General features: G+C 43.8%; 2 protein-coding genes across 2 annotated transcripts; both read right to left on the bottom strand.

Moving 5' to 3' along the window:
* Window positions 1-23: 23 nt before the first annotated feature.
* On the bottom strand, window positions 24-5,456 carry LOC311142227 (thread biopolymer filament subunit alpha-like; the record flags this gene model as incomplete). Its single annotated transcript, XM_084177834.1, has 10 exons — window positions 24-90; window positions 424-686; window positions 803-909; window positions 1,030-1,143; window positions 1,384-1,509; window positions 2,011-2,187; window positions 2,941-3,036; window positions 3,324-3,384; window positions 3,945-4,156; window positions 4,902-5,456. 10 exons carry the CDS (start codon window positions 5,454-5,456, stop codon window positions 74-76), a joined length of 1,728 nt encoding a protein of 575 aa, XP_084033960.1. The 3' UTR covers window positions 24-73.
* Window positions 5,457-9,647: 4,191 nt separating this feature from the next.
* On the bottom strand, window positions 9,648-10,133 carry LOC311142232 (uncharacterized protein C11orf87 homolog; the record flags this gene model as incomplete). Its single annotated transcript, XM_084177838.1, has 1 exon — window positions 9,648-10,133. One exon carries the CDS (start codon window positions 10,131-10,133, stop codon window positions 9,648-9,650), a length of 486 nt encoding a protein of 161 aa, XP_084033964.1.
* Between the last annotated feature and the right edge of the window lie 1,666 nt (window positions 10,134-11,799).

The following is an 11,799-nucleotide window of genomic DNA, read 5'->3' as shown; positions in this document are numbered from 1 at the left end:
CAAAACAGGGTTCCATCTCAACCCTATGATGCTGGGTCTCAGTAGGCGATTCTCTGGTCTGTCCTGTTTGTCCTCAGTACACTGTTGAGACTGGAAGAGAAAGTGGTCCAATGAGGAATGGTCTGCGTTGCACCTCAGAAGGTAAAGGGACAATACACTCAAATAACAAGATGAGTCCATGTCCCAAGCGATCAGTTGTAGACCCAGCTACAGTATATGCATCAACCCCAAATAAATAGAAAAGTACAGCAAATCTAGAAATAACATGTTATCTTTTCCATTCATTTTTGCTTATGGATGGCCTGCGACATGGACTTACAGTATCTTAACTTTGAGTTTGGAATGTGACTCAATAGGTAAAAGAGAACGTTTTTCAGGAGGCATTACAAATAATGCTAGTTCAGAGTTGGGAGCTGTACTCACGTGCACTGCTGCTCAGGCTGGAGGACATGTAGCTGCTCCTGCCTCCTCCCAGCCCGAGAACGCCTCCGTAACCGCCCCTTCCAAAGCCACCCATGCCCAGACCCCCTCCAAAGCCGCCCATTCCGTAGCCACCGCCCAGACCCATCCCAATGCCACCACCACTGCCTCCTCCCAAGGCCAGCCCAGCCCCACTTCCTCCGCCTCCCCCTCCTCCAATGGCTGTCTTAGACATGTGCACGGTCACACCTCCTCCTGACTTCAGTCTGAAATGATACGCATCACAAATACATAACTATCATAGATGTAGTACTTCAGAGAGCATCAATCAATGCTTAAATGGTTGCAAATGTGGATGATGTGTGAGACCCTACTCTCTTACCTGGTCTCTTCACTGTCTAGGAGCTTCTTGTATGCAGTGATCTCAACATCAAGAGACATTTTACTGGCCAGGAGTTCCTGGTACTCTTGACCATAGTGTGTTATTTGCTGTAAGAAGAGAATGATTCATAGGTTATGCTGCACATGAAAGTGGCTCATATCAGGGTTGAAATCAGTGTTTTTTAACAGGTGTGTATATCTGTGGAGGACTCCGAACCCCATCCTTACCTTTCTGATGTCATCAAGCTGTGACTTGAGGGTCAGCACCTGCTCCTGATAGGTCTCTGTGTGGGAGCTGGAGTGGGACTCTGCCTCATCCACCTGAGAATCCAACTGGATGTTCTACAATGGGAGAGGTCAGGCCTGATTATTTAACACTGTGGTGAGCATTTATTAGGTTATGTGTAATCTTGGTTAACCCAGAACAAAAATTGTGCGTAATTTGGTTAGATGCTCCATAGTCCGTCCACGAGAGAATAGGTTCTGTCATGAGATACTACTGTGATACTTACCCTCATAAGATAAGCATTTTCTTTGAGACAACATTGCATATCAACAGCTCAGATTAGGTAGTAATCCTACCAGGGTCTTGAGCCTGTCGATCTCCCTCTGTACTGAGTCCATCTGCAGTTTGTACATGCGCAGCTCCTCTTTGGTTTGGGACAGAGTCTGGGTACTGGGCTGGGATGTCATGGACATCATGGAGAGCTGGGGTTTGACATTAGAAAAAGGAGATGTTACATTTCCATGGTGCCCTCACCAGTCTTAAAGTCTAACATTTGGGGTTGGATGATGGAAGGCAATGTTCTAACAGAGATAGTCCTGTGTAGGCTAAAACATACAGCGTATTGAGTGCAATACTAAGAACATCTACTTGAGGGGGAACGTAACACAGGGATAGGAATGAGAGACAATGGATGTTGTACTGGTTCCAGTGGTGTTTGCAATCAGTTATCGGTAGATACTGCCTGGCAGACTTCAGATAATGCAATATAAAGTTAACATAATACTAGATAGACCCCGTGTAGCTCAGTTGGTAGAGCATGGCGCTTGCAATGCCAGGGTTGTGAGTTCGTTTCCCACGGGGGGCCAGTATGAAAAATGTATGCACTCACTAACTAAGTTGCTCTGGATAAGAGTGTCTGCTAAATGACAGAAATGTAAACCAATAGAGAGAATGCAGACAAGATACTGCTGCAGGGTACATACACTGTCCTGCACAGACACCAGGGCATCCTGCTTGCTGCGCTGGGCCAGGGCTTCGTAGTGGGCCTTGACGTCTGTCAGGGCAGAGGTCAGGTCCTGGGCCTGGGCCGCGTTGTCCACTGAGATGGAGAAGGCTGACTTCACACTACCCGTCACAATGTTCCTCACCTCCTTCACTTTCTACAACACAAAGCGCAACAGGAAATGTGTAATGTCTTTACAGTTGTTTTAACCTTCCTTGTGGATATGACAACATATAATAAAGCAATTGTTTAATGAGCATACTACTATCTGAGCAGTGATTGACAGTCACAACTGAACTCTGGAACACATTGGGTGCAACATCTGTTGGGCATGTAGCCTTTATTTGAACACGGTCCAATGTGGCTTTGTTGATCCCCATTAATACTGTAATCTACTGTAACAGTGTTGTTTTTGTTGCACTTACAGACCCATAGTCCCTCCTGTGTACCAATTAAGCTGTTTTTAAGGGTACAGAGAGAGTCACACAGGATCTGTAATGTAAATTCTTAATGTTGTGAACTTATGGAAGGTCAGGTTCTGCAGTGGGTGATTTTAGTGAGCGAGGGAAGGAGACAAGCAGCGGTGCTTAGTGTTGAGTGCTGGCTCTCGGCTTGTCTAAACTACATAATTGATGGGGAGACATTTTAATTCAGCGCCTGGGCAGGGGAGCATCTTCAGAAGGCTCGGGAAGGAATGCTTTTACTGGTCGAGTACAGGTGCAGATAAGGAACAGTGCATATGTAGAATTCAAATAAAACTATCGCCGGGAAAGTGAACCAAGAGGAAAACACGCTTCAATGTTTGCTCATTTTTTAGAGTCTAAATGTGCACTGAACCCCCCCATGCAAGTTTAGCCAGAATGTTGGAATTTTCCAGTAAAATAGTTATGTTATCATGTCATGTACTCACAGCGTCATACACCTGCTTTGAGAGACTGATCTGATCTTCCAGTCCACCGATGTTGGTTTGAAGCTCGAAAATGACAAGGTAGAGATTGTCCACCTCCTTTTAAAGCATGGGAATAGTAGTTTTCGTAGCCATAACAGGATGTCATTCATTATTTCAATTATTTGAATCAGCGGAGGTTGGTGGGAGGAGCTATAGGAGGACGGGCTCATTGTAATGGCAGGAATAGACTAAAGGGAAAGGAGTCAAGTCAGGTCTCCATATGTTTGATAGTGTTTGATTTATTCCCTTCCAGCTATTACAATGAGCCTGTGCATTAACGCCTCCCACCAGCCTCTGTTTGACTAATCCTTCAATAGTTTGACAACGCCATGATGTATCCATACCTCTTTTAATGTGGTCCAGTCCATCTCTAATGACTTGGTTTGGGCAGTCTCCTCCTCAAACCTTTCAACATAAAACCAATAGAAGGTTTTATATCAATTAACTTTCAGTCAAATATATGCATTAGGTTTCATATCATCAATGTCAACAATTCTGCTTCATGAGTTTAAAGGATAATATATTGTGTACTCGGCTGAAACATGTGGGTATTTGTTATTCATTTTCGCAGTATCAATTGAATCTCAAGCTGTGTGATGATTGGATACAGATTCTCTTTAGATCAAAAGTGTCAAGACTGCTGCTGGAGAACAACGAAGGCTATTATTAGATTTTGCTCCAACTGAGCATTAAAAGCATTGATCTGCCGAGGTAATTATAAAGCAAAGTCACAACACCTACATGAGGCTGAGAGCCTTCTCTCAGCCCTGGTGCAGCCAGCAGATTATTCATGTATTGAACACTACAGACTAGTAGACCCCACTGTATGTACTCTATTGTGGATTCACTGCAGTGTGTGGTATTGTGTATGTAGTCTATTTACTGTACTGTGTATTATAGGGTCACTGATTATTTCATTATGGCCACACTGTATTGTGAGGTAATCGACCCTAACCCCACTCAACCTGCTCTGGACGTCGTCGATGAGGCTCTTGTAGTGCTCGATCTCGGCAAGGATGGCCTCCTTGGTGGCGGACAGGCCATCGATCTGGGTCTTGTAGGTGCCGATGGCGGAGGTGAGCAGGATGGAGGTGCTGACAGGGCCGCTCTGCTCCGGGTTGGTGAACATGGAGATCTTGGTCCTCAGCACAGCATTGGTCTGCTCCAGAGAGCGAGCCTGGGGACCAGAGAGCGAGAGAGACAGATCGATGAATACAGTACACACATTGATTTCTATTAGGTTAACACACAGACATACAGTCTGGTGATGATCCTCTCTGGTGATGTTCCTCTCCAAGAATGGGTCTGAATTTCAATGAGCTTGATTGATTTTGGACATTGATGTTCAGGACATTCCAATGGGCCGTTTTTATTTTGTAAGATCAAATCACATGCACAATATACAACCGATACATGCGTAATATGTTTTAGCATGGAAACAATGTTGAATGCATACATGAGCATTGCTATCAATTCCAAAACAAGGTGAATCTGATCCTATCCTCAACTGGGTTTCGATTGAAGCACAGACATTAATTATGGTCTGTCAATCCACATCTGTATGAAAAGTCCTCACAGGTTATAAAAGGTAACACCCTCACAGGATTGGGGTGTGGAGGATGTTGATGGGTAGAGGATACTGATCAACATAATGTTAATCATTTTGTTTGTTCAAGCAGAAATACAAATATTGAGTTTAATTTGGTTGTTCCGAGTACAAAGAGTTTACACATGGGGCCATATTTATGCATAAATAATTATTGTAATCTCAAAGTGTACTTAAAATATTACTGTGATAGAAACATTTAATACAATTTCATTAAAAGTCAAATATAGTGGCTAAATACCAACATCAATTTTCACTGATTATTGATTATAGCCATGAAATAATACTGCCTGTATGACGTGTTTGTGTGACATACCTTGTCAATGAAGGTGGCAAACTTGTCATTGAGGACCTGCAGCTCCTCCTTTTCCTTTAGGCGGGTCACCTGGACTGTGTCGAGGGAGGGCAGCGATGGGTCGATGCTGGGCACAGGGCTGACACCACCCACTGCGGCGGTGGAGCTCAGGAAGGACGGGTTGAAGCCATAGCCTCCGATCTTGAAGACGCGGCCGCCCAAGCGAGCCCTGAGTGGGGCCACTCCAGCCCTGAACCCTGCTTCCCCGCCACCTCCACCTCCTAGAGCCAGGGCACGTCCACCCATTCCCATCCCAAGACCTCCACCTCCGCCTCCACCACCCATACCCAGGCCTCCCCCCATTCCCATCCCCATGCCTATCCCCATCCCGAGCCCTCCTCTCATGCCGAGCCCCGCTGCTCCACCCCCCCCAATTCCAAAAGATCTGGAGAGGGCCAGTCCGGCCCCTCCGCCACCACCTCCACCGCTCCTGCCTCCAGAGAAGAGCCTGTTGCCCCCATAGGTGGCACCGAACCTCACCGCCCCCCCACTGATTCTCAGGTTAGTCTCAGCCATGTCAGCAGCATCAGCAGCCTCAAAGCTGGGGTGTCCAAGATCAGAGTTCTCTAGTCATAGACAGACAGACTGCCAGCCTCCCAGGGGTTTATATACACTAGGGCCCTCTTAAGGGGGCAGCTGGCCTCCCTGGCTGCCAATTCGCTGGGGAGGCGGCTCACGTCACTGCAGGTAGCTGGGCTCACAGGCAGGCCAGCGTCTGCCCGACAGGCACTCTACTCCCACAGATGTCGGGAGAGATACCGCTGCCCCGCAGGCGACCAGGGACTGATGTCTTTCCAGAAGCTAAGCCTCCCTGACTCGTGTTGCCTTGGCATTTGATGGATATTTATCATATGTTTTTCTCCACAATAAGGGTGCACTTACTTCAGCTCTTTCACTAAAGCCGTTTAATTGCCTGGCAAGGACTGATCCCGTTTTATCTTAGTGTCGTGCTATCGAGACGGCATTTTTGGAGATTGTACCACTTCACTGAGGGCTTCGCTCATAAATCATTCACCGGGATCACTGCACATTCTTGGATGAGCAGCAGGGCCTTTGACAGAGGCATATGGTATGCAACATGCTGCAGCAGACTATAGGAGATTTAGCATTCTACCCACCAGGAGGGTGGTAGTGGATGGGTGGGGATCCACAATATACAATGTACAGTAAAAATGCTTTTTAACACCTAGAAAAGTGCATTCCAAATCAATCATCCTTTTGATTGGACCGAGTTCAGTTCTAGGTCATCTCCTTTGTCCAATCCACTGGGCTAAAACTTGTCCATACACATATCAGCCCTAATGGCGAAAAAGTAAACATGCAGCTCGTGTTGAGTTTTTGCCTTCCTTATAACCTTGTAACGCAAATACAATCACAAAGAGTAAATAGCAGGAATCTATTTGTCCCCACAGTCGCCAATGAGAGGAGTCTGTGGACAGCTCCGGTGAGAGACTCCCAACAGCAGTGCATCCTGTAGGAGCTGGAGCCCAGCCAGGGATTTATTTTATTTAACCTTTATTTCTCCAGGCGAGTCAATTAAGAACAAATTCTTATTTACAATGATGGCCCCAGGGCTGGTCTTTGAGGAAACAATTAGGAACATGCTCTTCTGGCACCTGGCCAAGGGCCTCAGTCCCACTGGGAGTGAATGCTCCTGGGGGTCATCACTAGTTACCACAGCCACAAGGTCATTAACCTGCAAATTTCTACAATTTGTTCTTAGCATTATTCTAACCCTAACATTAACCATACTGCTAACCTTATGCCTAACCCTAAATTAAAACCAAATAGCACATTTTTGTTTTCATGAATTTTTATGATAGCCAATTTTGACTGTGGCTGTACTATCCATTGGAAACCAACGCCATCGACATGTTAGAGAACATGTCAAAGCACTCAATGATCCAATCAGAGGAGAGGTAGGTGTGACTTTAGATTCAATAAGGTCAAGGAACCCCTTGGGTTACTGAGAGCCAAGGTCGATTTAAGACATATTTTAGTTGAATGCGTTCACTTGTGCAACTGACTAGGCATCCCCTTTCCCTTCCCTTTGTTTGAGAGGATCCATCCATTCTACCCTCAAAGTGAGGCTCAGAATGCATAAGGGTTTTCCAGCGTCACAATGTTACATTTACATTATAGGCTACCTGTAATGGGAATATTTAAGATGAATAAAGTTCATATTCGGTTAAGAGTAATTAACACAATGCTTAGCATATTTATGTTTTCCCTTTCTGTAATACACATTATTTCCAGTGTTCTATTTGTTACACTCATTTGTGTAGGCCGGGTTGGTGGTCACTAGACTTGATACTGAATGTTCTCATATCGTTTGACAGTGATTGAAGCCAGAGTTACTGAAGGTACAAGGACCGATGACACTGATTATTATTGTATTGATGATTTTATGAACACTGTGATTCTGTAGCAGCTGGCAAAGTCAATGGCTTTGTCCGAATACCCATAGGCCTACTTGCGTTCTAGATAGTAGGCATTTTAGGTAGGCCTATGTGACAAAAAAGCTGTATGTGAAATTTCGAAAGTTCAGCATGCTTTAAATGCTGGGATGTCATACCTATTTTGGCCTTTCATCTAGTTGTAGAATTCGCTGCACACTATTGAGGAAGAGAATCGTCTTTCGATACCTAAGTGTCTGACAACAGGTGATAATTAGCTGAATGGACGTGCTGTACCAAAATGAACAAATGGCTGGAATCAACGCAATTGCGGACTAGATGACACATTCTCAGTAGGATGAGCCTAGTGCAAACAGTTTACCTTGGCTATAGCCTAGTATGCGGATATTTGTTGCTTACTGCATTCGTTAACAGAAGGGTATACTACAAAGCAGGATCAAGGAGTTAGTTATCGATAGTTATCTCTGGTTGCTTATCAAAGTAGTATACCCCTCAGTACTTTCTAAATAGTATGTAGTACGATTAGTACACATCAGAGGAGGCTGGGAGGAGCTATAGGAGGACAGGCTCATTGTATTGGCTGGAATGGAGTCAAACGTGGTTTCCATATGTTTGATACCGTTCCATTTTCTTTCCTCCATTCCAGCCATTGCAATGAGCCCGTGCTCCTATAGCTCCTCCAGTACATAATATTCCTTTTTAGTAAGTAGTAGCCTAGGCAAGCCAGATTTCGGACAAGGCCACTGTCTTTGGTTTTGACTGACTTTATACAAGCGTCTCGCGCTGATGTGTAGATAACATTTGGTAGCCTACGGTCTGATTAGAAAGGTCCTGTCTCCAAGAGACCTGTTAGACATTTTCTATGCTTCCGTTCTGGAGGCGTCTCCCTGAATTATTGTATTACACTCTATTGATCTTTGATTGATATTATCAATGACTGCTCTCCTTTTTGTTCACCTGGACATTTTTTGTTACACAAATATTATTTTTGACATAACGTGGTTCAAGGTAGAAAATGAGACATACAATGTCACATGCATGACAAAGAAAAAAAGCAAAAAAATATTTATGATTCCCCATTTATTACATTTCAGAGGGTACATTATAAATACTGAAACTGCTATAGGCTATTAGGACTCACAGCTATCTGGCACATGAAAGTAAATTAAATCTCGAATAGTGCATTATTACAAACCAAACGCATTGTGCCCTACAAGAAGTCACACAAGCTAGAACCTACAGTCATCTTAAAGACATTTAAGAAAATATTGATGTCCTTTATATCAACAACCAATAAAAATGCATCATTTAAATTAAACTATGCATCTCTGAAAATAATTGTTTGAGGCCATTTCTAAATACAGTCTGCACTGCCTAACCGCAACACATGGCAACTTAAGCCTCTTGCCACACTTTTAAAGCCAAAAGCCTGAAGTAGGTTTATGAGACTTTGTCAAACATGACATAAAAGCTTTATTTGATAGCTCCTACAAAACGTTGTGAAAGGGTGCCATATAGCACATCCTCATCAGAGAGTCTGGTTCATTTTAAGGTTTCTTCCTACATCTACTTGCTCTTCGTTTGAAAGTGTTGTACAAATCAAATCAAATGGATTGATACTAAGAGGAATGCATGGTCGCCAGAGGATATTACATAAAATGTGCTATGTCACCCATTTCAAGCCTGACAATATAGCAACTGAATGATTTATAAAGTGAAGCTTGTTATGTGGCACTGGTTTTAAGAGGTTTGAGTGAATTTTTTGGGCAATATTTCTTTAGGTAAAAATCAAATTCTACCATTTGCAAGTCCAGTAGTAGAAATAGTCGCAGAAATAAATACTTGGACAACTAGCAATTTACATCTACACAACGAAATTGTGCTAGCGGCACATGAACGTATCTACATTTCAGCACCATGGATAGCGCTCTTTCTAGTGGGCCTGTCATTTCAGCACCACCGAAAGCGCTCTTTCTAGTAGCCTGTCTTCAATTTACAATACTTTACCAAATGGTCCTTTGCTGAAATTATTCCACAAATGTATTCCAATATACTGACGGATTTTACTTTTATACACGATTTACAAACGTGGCACATATCAATCCACTCGGTGTGATTTATGATGAAAATGGCAAACATAGTTCCTTGAGGTCGTAGTGTTTGTTTTTGTGCCATATTGCTTTTCCCAGTTAATCCCAAATTGATGTTGTTTCTTTGTCAGTTACACCTGAACTATAACGTGGATATATTGTCTATTTACAAAGTCCCAACACTTTCAATTGCAGAGTTATCAAGACAAGACGACCGTTTCCAGCACTTGTCCATCTCCTTGCTCAATGTGTGCCATATCCAATTCTGACGCATTATTTGCAATGGGTAAGGTACCGGGGTCTTCCTGAATGTGACAACTGGTATTTTGGACAGCGGAGTGTGGCCGGTGTTCGCCATCTCGAGGCGATGGTCGGACAATAATGCATGGTCTCGCCGGCTCTCTCTTCGCCTTGGTGGACGGGCTGCGGTTGTCACGCTCGTATTCCTCCTGGGCACGCTGGATCTTCCTCTTCTTCATCCTCCTCTTGTTAAAGTGAAATGCTGCCAGGGAAACCAATATTATCCCAATGATCATTGCCACCAGCACCATGAGCGCAAAGGTCGAGGAGAACGGTTGGAAGAAGCGGCCCATTTGGTCCATGCAGGTGCCGTTGGTTTGGGAAGCTCCGTTGTAGATGCACAGTGGTATGGAGAGACCCACATCCTCGGACTCCTTGTTTGTCATTTCGTTGGGCTTTGATTTTCACTTCAGGGTAGTAATATGTCCTCTCCAACCTCAGCGCGACGAGGCAAATGGAATCAAAGGCCTCGACTGTCCCATTAGATTTACCTAAATGGAAATTAAAACCCCGTTGAGATCAGAGTGGCAAACTGTTAGAATACATAAGCCAATGACATTGTGTAGCGAGACTACAGTGGTCTGCATATGCCATCCGTGTATAAGCTCGCCATTCACGGCACGCCCGATTAAATTATTTAAATAATTGAGAGAGCTATTAGGCGTGCGTAATTGCGCGTCAGCTTTGAGATTTCAACAAATTCATAGCTCCAGAACAGAAATCAGAATTATATTTGGACGCCAGAGACATGATTAAATTCCATACAATTCCAATCAGTTTACTGCAAAAGTTCCTATGTGAATACGGAAAGGATGCACTTGAGACGTGCATCTGCAGCATCCAGGCTACTACAATTCCAATTAAACGAATTTACTTACATGAAACAAGACATGGTCACCATGATGTAAGCTAGGCTAATTTCAAGAGGCAGAAATGTAAGAAAACAATATGAAGGTAAATATTTCAGTCTGTTCGTTTATGTTTGAGGGGAAAATAGATGTTTTAATCTCTTACCTGGTGAAACTGTCTAGTCGAAGCCGTTTCAAGAATCGAGGACCGGCTTGAGTGGCGATATGGGGAGTAGAGAGAATTCTCATAGATCGCAATGACGTATCACACAATGCGAAAGCTGTACTCTGTCCACACACACCCACAGTGGATGCACATCTGTGTTCCACATTCATCACTTGAGTCTACATTGGAGGCTCCTATGCCTTCTGAAAAGCTTCAAGCGTAGCCTATATGACCTACAGATACGCGATCAATAAACTGAAAAAACGCCTTGAACCCCAACGTACATTCTATTGGTCACATGCACGCACTTCAGAACTAGCATGTAAAATAGTGTGGAGCTGTTCCCACGACAGTGGTGCTGAAATCATCTGCACAGCATCACGACTACAAACAGCCAGTCTACCTAAGACTATCGACATTGCATTTCACGCACTTTTACTTCTCACATGGACATATGCAAAAGAAAGCTGGTGTCAAAGGAATTGATAGAGATTACTGGTATTCATAATGAGGGTGAGAGCAGAAATAACTGTAAATCATTCACTTCACATAAGTAAACTTGAAGTATCACTGGACTGTATTTGTGGTAGGCTAAAGCAGCATTTCCTTGTCAAGAGAGGCTAGTGGGCCCAATCTGACACAGCCAGTTACATTAGTAGGGTAGGCCTAAGTGGCCCACTGTAAAAATGCTTGATTTGGCCAACAGCAAAGGCAGATCTTAGAGTATAATCCCTAAACCATGTTCTGGCTCTCCAGATGCCAATGCCAAAGAGTTTACAGTCAGGATCTCATAAAAATGGGTTGGGTCTACTGAAGGGAAGCTGGTAAATCAAATTCCCCCATTTCCTGTGGTAAAAGGATAAAGAAGTGCAACATGATCTCACGAACTCACTGTAAAAACTGATGTTTAGCCAAAAGATGCAACCTCACACTGCAAGGCTGCAGCAAAACATAATATAAGCTAAATGCTTTCAAATGTGCAACCAGGTTGCCCAAACTCCCGACCAAGATGCAGGGCTCATTGCTCGTGAAAATTAT

Source organism: Coregonus lavaretus (genome assembly GCF_964263955.1).
Source record: "Coregonus lavaretus genome assembly, chromosome: 15".
NCBI classification, from domain to species: domain Eukaryota; kingdom Metazoa; phylum Chordata; class Actinopteri; order Salmoniformes; family Salmonidae; genus Coregonus; species Coregonus lavaretus.
The sequence above is the reverse complement of the archived record's forward strand: the minus strand, read 5'-3'. Positions and strand labels throughout refer to the sequence as shown.